We start from the raw sequence: 17947 nt of genomic DNA, 5'->3' as shown, positions 1-17947 counted from the left end.
GCCAAGGTGTGCAACTGTTGGCAAATGGATAAAGAAAAACAATATATATATACATTACTCAGCCATAAAGAAAAATGAACGTACGTCACTTGGGTATATTAAATAGGTAGGTTTCATCAGGTAACTGATGGAGAGACCACCACCTGCTATTCAAGCAGGAAAAGTTTATTTACCGAACTGCTGCCTCCGCTGTGCACGGTGGAGACGCAGGAAAGGGGCGACCCGGCCTGGACCAGGACTGAGCTGGGCCAGGTCAAGGGGTGACCCGGCCCGAGCCAGGACTGAGCTGGGCCAGGTCAAAGGGAGACCCCGCCCGGGCCAGCACTGAGCTGGGCCAGGTCGCGGGGCAGACCTTACAATCTGCAGAAGAGTGGCTCAAGCTGAGACCGACGTGGTGCGTGCGATGAGCCAGCCCCAACCACCAGCAAGTGTCACACGCTTTCATTCATTCGTGGAACCCAGACTTGAGAGACGCGCCCACGCCCACGCCCACGCACACAGAACCACACCCCAAAAGAACAGAGAAGGCCCGGGGAGTCGGGTGCAGGTCAGGGACACTCAGGCCCGCACGAGCAGCCGACGGTGAGGGCCGTGCAGGAGCCTGCCTGCGCTGAGGCCGAGCCCTGCGCGGCTGCGCGGCCGTCCTCGCCGGGCTTCCAGCCCACGGACCCTCGGTCTCCCGCCAGGCCTCCCGGAGGCCGTGGGCCTTCCCGAAGGGCCGCGCCGTGCGCCCCGAAGCACCTCGGCGCCAGAGGTCAAAAGGAAGCTCGGGCTGGAAGGGGAAGTGCGCCGGGCCGGCCCTCGCCCCAGCACCTGGGCCGCGACCGCGGCGTCGCAGCCGGGCCCCGGGCGCCACCCCGCGCCCCACCCCGCGGGCCCGGCCGCCCAAACCCTGCGGGGCGTCCAAACCGCCCCTTGGACCTGGGGGAGTTCCGGGACCCGCCCTGTGGAGCGGCTCAAGCCAATGGGAAAGCGCGGCGACGCTTCATTTGCATGTGGGCGCGCCATGGCCAATCGGCGGGCGCAACGGCGGCACATTTGCATGTGGGCGCGGCGCGGCCAATCGGCGGCGGCGAGGCGGCGCGGCGCGGCGGCGCACTCGAGCATGGCCGCGGCCGCGGCGGGAGGAGCTCCGGGCCCGGCCCCCGGCCCCGCCAGGCCCGCGCCCGCCGCCCGCCACCCGCCGCCCGCGCCGCGGAGGCGCGGGGACTCGCGGCGCCGCCAGGCCGCGCTCTTCTTCCTCAATAACATCTCCCTGGACGGGCGGCCCCCGAGCCTGGGCCTCCGAGGCGAGAAGCCCCCGCCGCCGCCGCCGCCGCCGCCCCCGCCGCCGCCGCCGCCCGCCGAGGCCCGCGAGCCGCCCGCCCCGCCGCCCGCGCCCCCCGCCGGCCTCCCGGGGCTGCCCGCCAGGCCCGCGCCCCAGGGCCTGCTCAGCCCCACGACGGCGCCCGCCAGCCTCGGCCCGGAGGGGCAGCGCCAGAGGTGAGTGGTCGGCGGGAGGCGCGGGCGGCCCGGCCGCCGCAGGCCCTTCAGCCCGGTGCGGGGCCCGGCAGGCCTGGGCTGGCGATGCGGGACGGCGGGTCCAGGAAGCAGAGGCGAGGCTCGGGGTGGCCGCGACCCCGCTCCGCCCAGGCGCGAGTCCGGCGTCCGGGACCTGTTTTTGACGCCAAGCCAGGGCCCTGCTGGCTCCGGATGCCCCCCCCCCCCCCATGGGTGCTCTGGACCCGGACCCGCGTCCCTCTGCCCTCCGGTTACAGGCTTGCTGAACCCCGGCTCTGGTCCTGGCCCCCCGCCTGGCCCAGGGCAGCCCCCAGCCCTGAGCTCCATCCCCTGCCCAGTGGCGCTGGCAGCCGGCGCCCTGTGTCCTTCCAGGGAGCCCCAGCCCACCGGCCCGCCCCACTCCCTGCCCCACGCCCTCCGCTGCTCACCTCCAGCGGGGGATCTGCTCAGGCCCGGGAGGGATGGGTGCACACCTGGGTGGGGCTCGTGGCTCCCTGTGCCTGGAGGTCATTGCTGGCCCGCTCGGAGAGGTAGCTGTGGGGTTTCAGGGAGCCCGGAGGTTGAGCCCAGCATGGAGCCCTGTCATCTGAGATCCTGACCTCAGATCCTGCCTGTTTCTGAGTGACCAGGGGATGGGTCTGAAATGGCTGAGGTCACCAGCCTGACCTCTCTGGCACCCGGCCACAGGGGGTCCTGCCGGCCCTACGCCTTTCCATGAGACTCCCCCACTTCCCTGAGGGGCATTAAGAGCCGCCTGGGGTCAAGGGATCCACTTACCCAGGGTGACAGCGTTACTGTGGGAGCTGGCCTCACATGTATGAGGAGGGTGTGTGCCTGCTTGTGTGCTGCTGTTTCCCTGTGGGGGGCTTTGGCCTTTCTGATCCCCTTGGCCTGCCTTCCGCTCCTGCTGGTGTGGATGCCCCCCCCACACACACACACCTGCCCATGAGGAAGTCATCCCTCCTTGGGCTCTGCTGTTGGTCACTGCCCTGTTGCCCTTCCTTGATGGGCACAGGCCCTGAAGAAAAGGACCAGCATCCCCACCCCATCCCACACCCCCAACCCCACACTCCAGCCTCCAGAATCCCAGGATCATGGATTTTAGGAGAGGAAGAGAACTCAAGTTCCAAAGTGTATGTCTGGGTACTGATCTGAGCGAGCTCTAGCCCCATTCCCAGCCCCACTGTTCAGTAGCTCTGTGATCTTAGACTGGAAAGGCCTTCCAAGCCTCAGTCTCCTCTGGAGGAATGGATGGGCTCATGCAGAGTGCTTTCTGAGGTCAGGTGATGCTAGAGGTTCAGTAAGACCCTCAACAGCACTCGTCCATCCTGGGGCCCACTGTTCATTAGCCGGAGGGGGAGATGGGAACCCGCCTTGCGTCACAGGAGAATTGACACTGTGATTGCCTAACGCCCCAGAGCACACTGCTTTCTGGACCTCTGGCCAGGCGTGGAGCAGATGGTCAGGCACCCAGCCTGGCAGCTGACTCACTGCACTCTGGCTTTGGCCCACAAAGCTCAGGTGAGTCTAGAGACTGTGGTGTCAAAGCACCGCAAAGGTGGTGACACCTCGTACTTATTAGTGCCAGTGTGTGAGTAAAGGAGGAAAGGTGACCCCATGGCTGAGTGCAGGGGGAAAGGTGACCCCACAACTCAGGGCAGTCAGATGGGCCCCAAGCAGAGCCCAGGTGCAGCCTTGAGGCGCAGGAGTCCTCTCGGTGCTGCCCCGTCTAGAGCAACGTCCAGAGTCAGCCAGAGCTTGTTGGCTGGCATCCAGCACCTTCCAGGTTAAGCAAGGTGCGGCCTTGCGCTAGCACTCTGTTTAGAATGCTGTTGGACGTGGCGCTGTAGCTCCAGTGGTAGAGCACTTGCCTTGAGCTGAAGAGCTGAGGGACAGCGCTCAGGCCCAGAGTTCAAGCCCCACAACCGACCAAAAAAAAAAAAAAAATCCCTCTAGAATGCAGTTTGGGCTTTGTTGCCCTTTATCTGAAAACAGCTAAGGGGTGGGCTAAGGCTGGACCGTAGGGCCGCAGGGCGTTTCTCAGCGGCAGCTCAGAGGCTTGGCCGGGCGGGCCCCTGTGTCCTTCCACCCTGTGAAGCAGCTCGCCCCACAGGCCTCTGCTGGCAGTGCCGGCGCGGGCTGCCTTCGCTTGAGACTGACGGAACCCTGGAGGGGCCATTCTCTGGGCGCATGTGCCCTGAGGATCCACGGTGGGCCAGGCAGGCTGCTCAGGCTGGACATGGAGCAGTGCCAGTGGGACACAAGTCCTGTCTGCGCTTACCCGGCCCAGGATGCCCACCTGCCCTCGGGGCTGGCCTGTGGGATGAGCCAGGGGCTTGCTGAAAGCCCCTGTCCTTTATCACAGGTGGTTCAACAGCGCCCTTCTATGGCTGCCGGCAGGTGACGCCAACCTTCGCCTGCACGGCAGGGTGGTCACCCTTTGTAGTCCTCAGCTTATGAGAGATGACTGCCCCAGCCTCTGCTGGCCCTCTAGGGACCAAGTGAGGAAGCCGCCACCAGAATGGCTGAGGTGGAGGCCCCGTCGGTGGCCGGTCAGGGAGGCGCTGGCGCAGCAAGGGCCACGGAGGGACACCAGGCCAGGATTGCCCAGCCGTCTGTGCTGGGAGGCTTTGGAGTCCGTTTGCTTGTTTGGGGCATATTCTGGTGAGGTGCGTGGAACTCGAACGTGGCCCGTGGAGTGACACAGGCACCCCCTGTGGCCATCTCCTGCTCCTGGGTTTCCCCCTCCCCTCCCCGCCATTCCCCCAGGGCAGGTGTGCTGTTCCCAGAGTTCAGGTCCCACCGATCCTGTCCAGTCTGCTGGACAAGGCTGTGGTTGGCCCTTTTGGCCTGTCTTCCGAGTGCCAGGCAGGCAATGTGCACTGGCTTCTGTTCCCCTCTTACCAGCTGGGTGACCCCAGGCAGGTTGCTGGATGACTCTGTGCCTCAGTTTCTCCCTCTATAAACTGACTAGTGCCTACCTGGTAGCTTGTGGGATAGTTTGTAAAGAAAGGGCTCACAAGGAAGGAGTGAAAAAGTCACTGAAGGAAAAGATGTGTGGACCATCTGGGAATGGATTTTATGAGCTGCTGAGAAGAGCACACCGTCCCTAGAGTGAGGAGAAAATAGGAGCGAGCCTCCGCTCCCAGCGCCCGCAGGCTGCCTCTGCACCTGCAAATGAGGCCCCAGGTGTGCGGGAGCCAGGGGCATCGCCGGGTAATTGAGGGAATGCCCCTGGAGAGCCAGGCTGCCCTGGGGAGGGGCCTGAGAACACAGACTCCAGCCTCTGCCACGGCCAGGTTGGTGTGTGAGGAGTGTTGGCATGGGGGCTTGTCTGCCTGTCCCCCACCCCCGCTCCTGAGGCCGCCAGGGGCCCTCGACGAGTGGCGGGGATGGGCTGAGAGGGCTTTCCCTGGGCGCTGCCCGGAGGAAGTACTGGCCTGGCCCAGCAGCTACAGCTCCCAAAAGTGCTCCTCCCGGGGGGCCTTCCCCAGGACGCCTGACTTGGCTCACGGTGAGTGGCATGGTTCTTGCTGACAGACGGAAAGCCCATTTCAGGACAGCGGGGCTGCCTGTGGCCCGCTTCCCACGCAGCAGCCTGCCCTGCTCTCCTTACCGCACAGATGGGCTCGGGGGCTCAAGGAGCCTGCCCAGCTCACGCAGCTCAGAAGCTGCAGTGCAAGGCACTGCCCGGCTCGGTGCCGCTGTATCGTCACTGTCTGCATGTTGGTCCCTTGATCTGCCTGTTGTGTCCAGCGGGTCCGTGGGGCTGTAACACCATGCAAAAGGCCAGCCCCCAGTCACCTCGCTGGTGGACCCCAGTCCCTCGTCTCCATCTGGCATTGGGGCTTCCCGCGAGCCCCCAGGTCAGGAAGGTCAGCTGCCAGAAGAAAGCTCAGGCCTGGCCGTCTGGCCAGACACTCACTTCTGCTCAGAGGCCGAGCCACCTTGTAGGTGTGTGGACTTCCTCCCCTCCCTGCCCTCGTACGCCTGGCCCTTTATGTGTGCCTGTGTCTTAATCGCCTATGAAGGACACCAGCCGCCTGTCAGGCCCCAGCCCACTGGCCTCATTCTACCTCATCCCTCTCTGAGACCCTTCTGGTGTTTGACTTCAACCTGTTGAATCTGCAGGGGACACTGTTCAGCGCATGCCCAGAACCCCAGCAAGGATTAAGGGTGTACTCAAATCTGTGGGTGCCCACACGGAAGGCCAAGGGGCTCCTTCATCTAGAAGTTTCTGGCCAAGGGCTGAGGCTTGAGTGCATAAGACAGTGGCGGGGTCCAGGGCATGGCCGCGCTCTGCACTGCCGCTTTTTGTGTATTTCTTTCCCTGCCCTCAAGGATGGGCACTTCATGCTTGGTGGGAGCTTGGGCCCTGGTGGCTGCCTGGGTTCCACATGGATCCCTGCACACTGTCGAGGAGGGAGGGAAGTTTCCAGGGCTATCTGGAAGGCTTGCAGATCAGTGGACCTGGAGTTGGGTTGAGTCATGTGCACATTGGAGCAAAGTACCTGTGTCACAATGTAAAAAGATCTCCAAGGGCCAGCACAGCGGTGCAGGCCTATAACCCAAGCTACTTGGGAGACAGAGATCGGAGGACCGCCGCTTGAGGCCAGCAGGGCATGGAGGCTTACAGACTCAGCGGCTGGGCGCAGTGGTGTGGCCCTCGTCCCCAGCAACATGGGAGCACACAAATGAGGCCCTGTCTCTAAAGTAACCAACACAGAATGGCTAGCGGCCCAGCTGGGGTGCCGTGTGGCACTGGGGCCCAGTACCACCAAAAAACCGCTCCCCATAGATAGCCTCTGGAAAGAAAGGCGTGGCCTCTCGCTGGCCACAGGGCCCGCCCACGTGACAGGGAGCCTGCAAAGCTGTCCCCAGTGCTGCCTGGGTCAACAGTGAGAACCACTGGACCCTGGCGGAAGGCTCTTGCGTCTGCATTGGCATTCCCTTCTGGAACTTCTGCAGGGAGCCGCGGCCTGGGGCTCTGCTCGCCAAGTTCCCAGAAGCTCTGTGGCTCATCGCTGTGACTCCACGTACCTGTGGCCGGCCTCCCGGGTCCCCGGGCGGCTCCCATCGGGCTCCATGCCTCCCTGGATGGGAGGAGCATGGAGCAGAGAGAGCCACGTGCCTGGCACCTCTGCGACCACCATCACCACCGGCCACGCCATGGGTACAACGCTGTTCACGCCCTCCCACCCCCACCCTACCCCGTCAGCGTCACCACGGGCATCCGCAGGCAGGGTCGCAGTATTTGTTCTCTTCCCCGGCATTGTGGGAACTCTGAGGGACACTGTGCGTGTCTTGGCTCCTGGGACAAGGAAAAAAACAAAGCTTGCCAGTCTCAGACTGAGGTGCATGTCTAATGTGGTCTGCCATAGAGCCGTCTGTCCAGCCTGAGCCCTGCTTCAGGAAGGGTGGCCCTGGCGTGGTCCTGTGCACCAGGCCCTGGGCCGCTTCCTCCTGCAGCATCACTCAGTGAAGAGTGAGTTCAGTTCTGCTGCAGAAAATGCCAGGGATGCCAGAGACTGAGAAGCAGGTGCTTGTCTGTGTGTGGCTGGGTTGTGCATGGGGGTCTTCGCTGCCAGTGGGCCATGCCTAGTACCCTGCCGAGTAGTCAGTGCAGATGAACGAGGGTGTTGGGCGCATGGTGCTCACACAGCCTCTGCCGAGGTCAGGGATGCCACAAACCGTGGGAGGCGCCGATGTCGGCGGAAGCCGGTGGACGGCATCCGCCCCTCGAGCGCAAACCTCCGGTGGCATCCTGCATGTCCCGTGACTCATGCCACACGGGCACGAATCCACCTCTGGGTGGAAGCCAGGGTGATGGCAGAAGTGACCTTTACAGGGTTGCTGCTCTGAACCTTGTAGCTTTTTCGTGTCTAATAGAGGGAGAACAGAGCTGAGCAGCCATCCCAAGCCCAGGCGCAGCCCAGGGCTCGGCCGTGGCCGGAGCCACACTGTCCACCAGCGTGGTGAGCTCAGCACAGCTCTCGCCTGTCCTGGCAGGGCTCTGGCTCAGACGCCCAGTGGTCGGAGTTCGGGGCAGACAGCAGAGGCTCCTGGCTTCCCTGGCCTGTGTAGCACTGGGCCCCCTCCGCATGGGGCAGGCTGGGCCGTGGAACCGGGGCTGCCTTCCGCAGCTCTGACCTGGGCGGCGGCAGCTCTATCCCCGGAACTCGGTGGTGTGGGCAGTCCCTGCCACAGTGGCCGTCTGTCCTGAGAAACAGCTCTTCCCACAGGAGGCGGGTCACCTCCCAGCGCTGCTCCCTGGAATTTCTGGAAGATGCAGTGGGCTGCGCCTCAATACAGAGGTATGTGCCCCTGCCCCCTGCCCGCCCCGCTTCCCCTTCCCCCTCTCCCCTCTCCCCCCCTGCCCCCCCACCCCCGCAGGCCCAGCACTACCTGTTTTTTTTCTTTTCTTTTTGGGTCGTGGTGCCTGAACTCTGGGTCTGGGCACTGTCCCTCAGCTCTTCAGCTCAAGGTTAGCACTCTACCACTTGAGCCACAGCACCACTTCCGGCTTTTTTTTTTGTTTATGTGGTGCTGAGGAATCGAACCCAGGGCCTCAGGCATGCAAGGCAAGCGCTCTACCACTGAGCCACCTTCCCAGCCCACTCCCTGCTTTTTTACCTTGCAGAACCAAACACGCATCTGGGTCACCAAGACACAAAGGCCTGAAGAAAACACACTTCATCAAAAACATGAGGCAGTATGACACAAGGAACAGCAGGTAACGGCACGCAGCCCGGCCTGGGCTGTGCTGGCTGTCCAGGCCTTTGGGTCCCTCAAGTCAGCCCCTGGGGCCCCAGCCCCCATAGCCACGGCCCACCCTGTCCCAGGGGTCCTGTGCCGGGGGGGGGTAGGCCCCACCCTTTCTGGGATCCCCAGTGCCTGGCCTCCCGGTCCTAGGCTGCCTATTTGCACGTGAGGCCCACAGGCCCATATTCTCTGGGGCTGGGCGACCTGCCAGGAGTCACTGAGGGCCGGGCATCGCTGGTGGGGCCCGCATCCACGCAGGACAGAATTCCTGCCCACCTGCCCCTCGCCACCCACAGGATCGTGCTCATCTGTGCCAAGCGCTCCCTGTGTGCCGCCTTCTCCGTGCTGCCCTATGGAGAGGGCCTCCGGGTCAGGTACGTGCTCACGTGGGCACGCACCCCGCAGTAGCAAAAGGTGGGGTGGGGCATCACGCCAGCTGCTGCCATGGCGGGGGCCGCCCGTTGCAGCCCCGCCCTCTGGGGCCGGGAGTCGGGTAAGGCCGCCGTGTCTCGGTTTCCCTCTGAACACACAGCTGTCAGCCCTCGTGGCCAGTCCTGCACTGTGGCTTGAGGATAATTCAGAGAAGGAAACACTGGCTGAGGGGGTGGGACAGCGGAAGGCCTCACAGTAGTCTGCGTGGGGAAGCGTGCCCAGGGCATGACACAGCTGGCTCTCAGGTCCCAGCCCCACCGCTGGGTGTGGCCACTGGTGAAGAGTTAGACACCAAGAAGCAAATTTGGGCAGAAGTGCAGGTAGGTGCTGACAGATGTCCCAGAGCTGTTGGCCGCCTGGTATTTGGCAGACAGGGTCTGTGACGCCCACTTTTCTTCCCAATGGACCACGCGCGCGCACGTGTGCTTCGGTAGGGCGGGCAGTCAGGCTGAGGTGCCAGAGCGAGGGCTCCGCGGGGACCTGGCCCCTCCGGCCTGGACAGAGCAGCTGTAGCCCCTCCCCCTCCCGTGCATTGCAGTGACCTGAGGGTGGACAGCCAGAAGCAGAGGCATCCATCCGGCGGTGTTTCCGTTTCTTCCGAGATGGTCTTTGAGTTGGAAGGCGTTGAGCTGGGAGCCGATGGCAAGGCAAGAGGCGGTGGTGGCCGGTGGCGAGCTGAGAAGCAGCGTTCACATCCACTGAAGGGCAGCAACGCCTGCCGCTCACCCCAGCTGCCCAGGCCCATCTCACCCCATGTCCTCGGTGCCTCAGGCCCTACCTGGGCCTGCCGGGGGGCAGACCCCGATGGGGGTGGGCACTCCCCACTTCCCCAGAGCGTGCAGCACGGCCTCCACGCATGTGCCACTTTCTGGGCCCTTCTGCAGGTCCCAGGGAAGTGGAGCCTGCTGGGACCTTCTGCCATGGGAAATAGCACCTAGTGCTAGTGTGGTTGCTTTTCCAGGTTGTGTCTTATGCAAAGTTCCTGTACCCTACCAACGCCCTGGTCACACACAAGAGTGACAGCCACAGCCTGCCGCCACAGCCTCGGCCCAGCATTCCCCGCGCTCCTCCAGGGGCGAGACACAAGCCTGCCCCCGCCCCGCCAGCACCAGCCAGCACCGAACTAGGTAATCCCATACCTTCCCGGGACCCCGAGGCAAAGGCCCGCGTCAGCACATCCCGCTCAGCTCCTTCAGTGCAGCTGAGCTTACAAAAGCTGTGGACAGCAGACCAGGCTGCTGCCGGGGGGGCGGGCAGCATGCTTCTCTGTCCACCCAGCTGGAGGACACGGGGCCCCAGGCACTGTGCTGTGCTGCCTTCGCTCCTCCCTCAGGGCCGCAGCAGCCCCAGCGAGGCTCTGCTGGTCAGGGACTGCTTGTGCTTGCAGGGGGCGACGGCGGAGACGTGCTGGAGTACAACCCCGACCTCCTGGATGACCCGCAGTGGCCCTGCGGGAAGCACAAGAGGGTGCTCATCTTCGCCTCCCACATGGTGCGTGGCCTCTGCCGGACTGCAGGCCCACTCCCCACCGTGCGGCTGCCCGCGTCAGGGTGCCCAGCCAGGCCTGTCCCCACCCACCCCAGCAGCTGCAGGGCAGAGCCAGCCGGGCACTTGCCTGGGGCCCTCCGCGCCTTGTAGCCTAGCCTCCCCACCAAGGACAGAGATGGGCTCAGAGATCCGGGGCCTCTCTGAAGCCTCACATTTGCCCCCGGTCCCAGGCTGAGGGTCTGCCTCTGACACCAGCCCCTCCCTGCTTCCTGGTCCTTCCCTTCAGACCACAGTGATCGAGTACGTGAAGCCTGCAGACCTCAAGAAGGACATGAATGAGACCTTCAAGGAGAAGTTCCCTCACATCAAGCTGACGCTGAGCAAGATCAGGAGGTAAGGACGAGCAAGACAGGAGCCGCAGGCTGCTCCCTGCTCCCTGCCTCCTGCCCCTCACCCTGGAGTCCAGCTATCCCCTAGGCTGCTGGGGATTGAACCCCAGGCCTCTAGCTCACTAGACAAAGGCTCTACCACCTGAGCCATGCAGTCAGTTTGCTTTTTAGATAGGGTCTTCCATTTTTGCTCTGGTTGGCCTACAGCCACCACCTGTGTCCAGGCTTTTCTGACAGCCCGAAGGCATACAGTGCGACTGTGCCGTTTCTCTAGTGCAGCAGCTCCGACCCACAGGCGCGGCTTCCCTGCTCCCCCTCTCACCCCCCAGTTTGAAGCGGGAAATGCGGAACCTGTCAGAGGAGTGCAGCCTGGAGCCCGTGACCGTGGCCATGGCCTACGTGTACTTCGAGAAGCTTGTGCTGCAGGGCAAGCTTAACAAGCAGAACCGCAAGCTGTGCGCCGGCGCCTGCGTGCTGCTGGCAGCCAAGATAAGCAGCGACCTCCGCAAGAGCGAAGTGAAGCAGCTCATCGACGTGAGTGTGGGCGCAGCCTGCCGCACGCGCACCCCGGGTGCGGGCGCCGGACATGATGACTAACCAGCTGCCCCTTTTCTCCTTCCCTGCAGAAGCTGGAGGAGAGGTTCCGACTCAACAGGCGAGATCTCATTGGGTTTGAGTTCACAGTCCTTGTGGCTTTGGAACTGGCCCTTTACCTACCCGAGAACCAAGTGTTACCTCACTACAGACGCCTCTCCCAGCAGTTCTAGCCCAGGCCCCTCCGCGGGAAAGCATCCTTGATAATGGTGTCTGCACTTGACACACCCGTCTCCCAGGCCTACTCACACCTGCCCTTCACAGCTGCACGGCTGTCTTCAGTTTTCCTGGAGAGGGGTGTCACCTCATTCCAAAGCTCTCGGCCCCCCAAGAGCACTTCTGAGAGTTTTCCTGGCATGAACACACGGGCTCAGCTGAGCCCAGCCTGGCACCAGGACTTTGGTCTCTGTTGTGTGGCAGTGGATCCCGGGCGCCCCCTTGCCTTCACTAACCAGAACCAGGATGGACCTGGTGTCCAGACATGAACACCGAGGTCACCAGGTTCCACTGTGGCAGCATCCATCTTGGATATTCCAGCTAGATGCGGCGTCCCCCATTCCCTGCCTCTATCTGAGCAAGCTCCAACCAGGGCTCCCCATCAGCACGGACAGCCCTGGTGGACTAAACCACCAAGAGCAGACTCCTGCTCTGATCCTTCTCCTCACTCAGGCTGTTCCAACTTCACGTCACTGTGAATCGCCCCAGCTGTGGGCTCGTGCCAGGACCCACCCTCTGCCTCTTGCCAGAAAAAGCTGCTTACTTGTGACATTGAACTTCAGGAAAATGACTCTTGGCTCTTGACTTACCCTAAGCAATATTGTAACAGAAAAAAACCCTATTTATTATTCAGGACTTGATTCTTTGGGTCTCTAAGGAAACAAAACCTGGTTTAGAGGTCTGTTGAAGGTGTGCCTGACCTCAGGACCACCAAGCAAGGCTCGCTCGTGCCGCAGCCCTGGGCAGTCAGCATACGGAGGCCATCTGGGCAAACCTGGCCATGCAGTGGCCATCCTCATGCTCCTCCAGGCTCACCAATGCTCTTGTAGGAGCACTGAAAAGCCGACAGGTTTCCCCTTGCAGATCAGCCCAGCCACTGAGGCAGGCTGTCTAGGCTTAGACACTTGTGCTCCTGGACAGGGGTGATGGCTCTGCCACTCACAGCACTTGGCAGAGGCACAAGACAGCTTGCTCCCTACAAGCCTGCGCCTGCCCTCACCACCTCAGTAGAATGGAACACAAAGACAGTCCCCCCAAACCATACACATGCCCACTCCATGCCCTCCCCTGTGAAAAGCAGCAGTCCAGCCACCAGAAGCCACTCCCATTACAGGCACTATTAAGATGACTTCCCAAGCTCTGCTTTAGTCTCCTTAGGACAGACATTAGCATTGAGAAAATAGCTAGTACACAGTAATAACTTGCTTGTGTATGTGGTAGCATTTAGTCATTTGCCAAGCTGGTCTGTTTGAAACCCTGCTTCCCTATCCTTTTAGAGGATAGCCAAGAACTGCTGCTGTGCAGCACATGAGCTGCTACAATAAAGCCAGTACTTGGAATGACAGCCTGCATCTGCAATTCACCAGACAGACCAAGAACCATGACTGAAACCTGATGTGGCCCTTCCCAGTACCAGCAATGGTTGTAGATGTTTGTGTGTGAGCAAAAATCGGACCTCAAAATGCTTGAGCCTTTGTCAGATTGTTTTCAAATGGACGTGTTTCTTAAAGTAAAACCTTGTTTTGCAGTACACTTCAGTGTGTCTCCTTTCAATGAAGCACCACCCCTTTCCTGGCCCACAGAACCCCACACATACACAGAAGAAACCCAACAGTTTCTCAGTTTATTTATGACAAATGTTCCACTCTAAATTTCCAACGCTTAGAAGTTCCTACAAGAGAAAAACAAAATTAAAAGGGTGTTTGTGGGGAAGTCCTGGTCCACTGTGCCCCAATGTAAGGACCCCACTTACTTTGAGACAATGCAATCACCCTTGGCCAGTCGGAGAATGGAGTCATCTGACTCCCCCTTTGAAAAGAAGGAACAGTCCTGAATATTCCCATCAGGGCTCCCTGGGGGCTGGCAGGGGATCCCACAGGATTGGCCAGCTCACATTTCTACGACTACACCAGTGAGGGAAGCTGGTTGGGAGCAGACACTCTAGGAGTGTGAGACTGACACCCAAGAGGAGGCAGGCAGCCAGCAAGACTCCATCTACCTCCATTCCAGCCTGGGGAAGGGATGGCACACAGAAAATTCTAGTGCCCAAACACGGTGGTGCAATTGTCACGGAGAACTCACCATCCTGCGAATGGCCCCACAGATGGCATAGGTTTTAAACTGGCCGTTACATCTGCCTGTGACCTTGTCGACCTGCAGAAAGTGGGGGAGCCACTCACTCAGGCGCCCCCGGCTCTGGCCTGGGCCGGCCCGACAGTTCCAGGCCCTCCAGGCTCCTCCCGGGAGGCCCGGCTTTGCCAAAGCCGGAGTCCCCCAGCTCACCTCGGCCACGTTAATCTGGATGGACGCGTGGTCCTTCGCACCGATGATGCGGTTGCTGGCGGAGCTAAGGGAGGAAGGCGCCGTGAGCGGGGAGGGGAGTAAGAGGGGCGGGGAGCGGGGGGAGGGGGGACGCACTCACCACTTCCGCGGCACGTACAGGTCCACGAACTCGCCCGCGTCGTTCTGCATGTCGAAGCCGCACCTGCGAAATCACCGCGCGCGGCCATGAGCTCAGCCCGGCCGCACTCGGGGCGCGCGGGCCTCGGGCATCACCAGGCCCCGGCCCGGCGATCCCGCATGGGCCGGCCCCGGGGAATCATCGGGCCCCGGCCCGGCCGTCCCCGCACGGCCCGGCCCCGGGGAATCATCGGGCCCCGGCCGGGCGATCCCTGCACGGCCCGGCCCCGGGGAAATCATCGGGCCCCGGCCGGGCGATGCCCGCACGGCCCGGCCCCGGGGAATCATCGGGCCCCGGCCGGGCGATCCCGCACGGCTCGGCCCCGGGGAATCATCGGGGCCAGACCCGCCCCGCCGCCCCGCCGCCCCGACCTCCGCCCGCTGCCCGCGCAGCGTGACCGACCTCAGCTGCTTCCGAGACGAGCGCGAGCACAGAAAGGAAGTGCGGCGTCCCCCGGCAGCGGTATCGGCGGGCGGGGCGGGGCCTTGGCGATCGTGTCCGGGTCACGCGGCCGCGCCGAGCCTGAGCAACGCCTCCTTTCCGGTTCCCATCTAGACGCGATTCTGCTTCTGCTTCCGCTTCCGCCTTGTGGAGCGCCGGACTCCGCCCGCCCCGCGCCCGCACCCCGGCCCCGCACCCCGCGCCCCCTGGCCCCGCGGGCGCGGCCGCCCTCCGCGGTGGCATCCCGGAGGCGCGGTGGCTCCGCGGCCTGGCGGGGGCGTCCGCACGCGGGGCGGGAGGCGCACGCGCGCTCGGCTCCCCCACCTCGGCCGAGGCCTCGGACCCACGCCGACCCGCCGCACGCAGGGAGGGACTCGCGCAGCGGAGGCCGCGGCGGGGCGGCCGAGCCCAGCTCCGGGGCCTCGCGCGCGCTGGCGGGCGGGCTCTGGCAGGCCAGGGTCGGGGAAGGCCGGGCCCGAGCGGGGGCTGAGCCCGGCGCACCCCGGGGCAGGACCCCGGGCCCGTCCCCCGGCCGCCCTCGGAGACACCGCACGTACAGAGCTCCTCCACGCCGCAAAACGTAGAAGCCGGACGCCGGTGGCTCACGCCTGTTACCCTCGCTCCTGGCGAGGTTGCAGTTCAGGGCCAGCCCCAGCCAGAAAGTCCGCGAGCTTCCTGTCTCCACTCAACCACCGAAAAGCTGCAAGTGAGCTGTGGCTCAGGCGGTGGAGTGCCAGCCTGGAGCGCAAGGCCCAGGACCCGCACGGAAGAGGACACGAAAATCCCCAGACTCACTAGCTGGAGGTGTACCGGGCAGTCGGTCTCTGGAGTCAGCCCCACCCTGATCAGCACCTGATGGGAATCTGGGCTGCCCGCTCACATTTGGCCTGGCCCACCTCACACTACTGCTGAGGGCTCTCTAGATCCAGCTTGCCTTCCTTCGCACAAGATCGCCCCTGCACTTAGTAGGCACACAAGACACCAATTGAGTGCACCTGAAGCCCTCACCCCTGAGTTGTCCTCCATTTCATAGGACTGAGAGGATTTATCATCTGGGTCCTGGAGGAGCTGAGATTGAAAAAAGTACCCCCACGGGCTGGGAAGGTGGCTTGGTGGAGTGCTTGCCTAGCATGCATGAAACCCTGGGTTTGATTCCTCAATACCATGTAAACAGAAAAAGCGAGTAGTGGAACTGTGGCTTAAGTGGTATTGCACCAGCCTGAGCTAAAGCAGCTCAGGGACAGGCCCAGGCCCTGAGTTCAAGCCCCAAGACAAAAAACAGAAAAGTCTCCCTAACCCCACCCCCATCCCATGCCTGGAAAAGACTGTGTCTGCTGATGCTTCCTCCAGACTCCAGCAGCGTCCGAAGTGAGGTCACTGAAGCCACTGTCCTTGGGAAGGTGGTTCTGTCCCTGCAGGCCCTGAGGCGGCGTGTGCCTTTCCAGAAATGCCAGTGGTGTAAGAGATGACTTGTTTATGTTTGCGGTTGGGGATCTGCAGCTGGCCTGGCTGTGTCAAAGTGTGAGTTAATCCAGAAAACCACATAGTTTACCCTGATCTAAATGTTACAAAATGTATATGTGTATCAAATATAACTGGGCATCCTGTAAACATGTATAATTGCTTAGATATAAATGTTTTAAAAGACTCCTAAATCCAAGGAATTCTGCTAACTCCCAAGACAAAAGATGGGGGAAAAAAACTACCAAGGCCCCTTGCTCAAAACCAGTGATAAAGAGAAAATTACAACCAAGCACCAGTGGCTCACCCCTGTAATCCTAGCTACTGAGTAGTCTGAGATCTGAGAATTGGGTTCAAAGCCAGCCTAGGCAGAAGCCTGTGAGGACGTTATCCCCAGTTAACTACCAAAATATAAGTGAAGTTGAGCACCAGTGGCTCACGCCTATAATCCTAGCTACTCAGGAGGCTGAGATCTGAGGATCTTGGTTCAAAGCCAGCTGGGCAGGAAAAGTCCATGGGACTTATCTCCAATTGGCCATCAAAAAGTCAGAAGTGGAAGTGTGGCTTAAGCAGTAGAACACCCTGCGTTCAAGCCCCGGTACACACACACACATACACACACACACATACACACACACACACACACACACACACACACACACACACACACACACCATATATATGAAGAAATTGAACCTAGAAATCGATGCCATTTCCAATAGCACTACCAGGGTAACGTTTGAGGGAGGTAAGTCCGACAAGCACGTAGGGTATGCATTCATGTGAACTGTGGCACTGTGGTGAGCACATGCAGGAAAACCTGGCACGTGGAGTGGCATGTCTCCTTGTGTGTTGGGGAAATCACGGGTTTCTTTACATGTCTGCAGAGTAATTCCATCCCGGCCAAATCCATACAGGCTTTGCAGAAAACTTTCTAAGGTTTATGTGAAAATGCAGCTGTAAGCTCACTGAAAAACCTGTGGCATAAAACCCCAGGCCCGGGCTGGGAAGGTGGCTCAGTGGTAGAGTGCTTGCTTTGCATGCATGAGGCCCTGGGTTTGATTCCTTAGCACCACATAAGTAGAAAAACCTGGAAGTGGTGCTGTGGCTCAAAGTGGTAGAGTGCTAGCCTTGAGCTGAAGAGCTGAGGGACAGCGCCCAGGCCCAGAGTTCAGGCCCCACAACGGTCAAAAATAGAATAAAATAAAACCCCAGGCCCCCAAACGGTGTCATCAACAGGGATGACAGGCAGGGGAGGTGGCAGCTAGGCTGGGCCCATCCCAAGGGATGTTCCACACCTCCCGGCACGGCCCCCGGCGGGCGCTGGGGGGCATCCGATCCCGGCACTGCCCCGGGCGGGCGCTGGGGGGCATCCGAGAGCTACTCGGGGCCTGCTTTGCCCGCTGAGCGCCTTCACCCTCCCCTGCGGCCACCGTAGTTGCTGCAGCGCCTTCTATATGGATCCCAGAGTGCGAAGGAGACCGAGGCCAGGTGGGAGTGAAGATCCTTTCCCTGGGCAGAACCCCAAGGCCGCCCTGGGGCTCAGATCAGCAGTGGCCTCCACAGGGCGGCCTGGGGCTCAGATCAGCAGTGGCCTCCACAGGCCGCCCTGGGGCTCAGATCAGCAGTGACCTCCACAGGCCGCCCTGGGGCTCAGATCAGCAGTGGCCTCCACAGGGCGGCCTGGGGCTCAGATCAGCAGTGGCCTCCACAGGGCGGCCTGGGGCTCAGATCAGCAGTGGCCTCCACAGGGCGGCCTGGGGCTCAGATCAGCAGTGGCCTCCACAGGGCGGCCTGGGGCTCAGATCAGCAGTGGCCTCCACAGGGCGGCCTGGGGCTCAGATCAGCAGTGGCCTCCACAGGGCGGCCTCCTCAGGGTCGCGGAGTGCCCCTGCATCCCCCAGAGCATGCTCACACCTTCCACCTCTCCCCCTCCCCCTCCTCTCCCCCCTGCACCTGCAGGAGCCCTGTGTGATTCAACAGCCAGAATCACAGGATCACGGGCTGGCTTTGCCCCTCCTCCCTCTTTTTTCTTTTCTTTTCTTTCTTTCGTTCATTCTTTCAGTCGTGGGCCTTGAACTCAGGGCCTGAGCACTGTCCCTGAGCTTCTTTTGCTCAAGACTAGTGTTCTACCACTTGAGCCACAGCACCACTTCCAGCCTTTTCTGCTTATGTGGTGCTGAGGAATCAAACCCAGGGCTTT

General features: G+C 61.8%; 2 protein-coding genes across 2 annotated transcripts; one reads left to right on the top strand and one right to left on the bottom strand.

Annotated features, from left to right (window-relative positions):
• Positions 1–1102: 1102 nt before the first annotated feature.
• On the top strand, positions 1103–12914 carry LOC138841548 (CDK5 and ABL1 enzyme substrate 2). Its single transcript, XM_070042257.1, has 10 exons — positions 1103–1482; positions 7743–7814; positions 8141–8233; positions 8559–8636; positions 9233–9341; positions 9656–9821; positions 10082–10185; positions 10469–10575; positions 10901–11105; positions 11198–12914. Exons 1-10 carry the CDS (start codon positions 1106–1108, stop codon positions 11336–11338), a joined length of 1452 nt encoding a protein of 483 aa, XP_069898358.1. The 5' UTR covers positions 1103–1105; the 3' UTR covers positions 11339–12914.
• A 71-nt stretch (positions 12915–12985) lies between these two features.
• On the bottom strand, positions 12986–14329 carry LOC138841549 (small ribosomal subunit protein eS21). Its single transcript, XM_070042258.1, has 6 exons — positions 14245–14329; positions 13804–13866; positions 13665–13728; positions 13464–13535; positions 13135–13190; positions 12986–13053 (listed from the first exon to the last, which is right to left on the bottom strand). The coding sequence occupies exons 2-6, from the start codon at positions 13851–13853 to the stop codon at positions 13044–13046; spliced, it is 252 nt and encodes an 83-aa protein (XP_069898359.1). The 5' UTR covers positions 13854–13866; positions 14245–14329; the 3' UTR covers positions 12986–13043.
• Between the last annotated feature and the right edge of the window lie 3618 nt (positions 14330–17947).

The sequence above is a fragment of the Dipodomys merriami genome, unplaced genomic scaffold, assembly GCF_024711535.1.
Source record: "Dipodomys merriami isolate MVZ:Mamm:240054 unplaced genomic scaffold, mDipMer1.0.p SCAF_322, whole genome shotgun sequence".
In the NCBI taxonomy this organism is placed as follows: Eukaryota; Metazoa; Chordata; class Mammalia; order Rodentia; family Heteromyidae; genus Dipodomys; species Dipodomys merriami.
The sequence above is the reverse complement of the archived record's forward strand: the minus strand, read 5'-3'. Positions and strand labels throughout refer to the sequence as shown.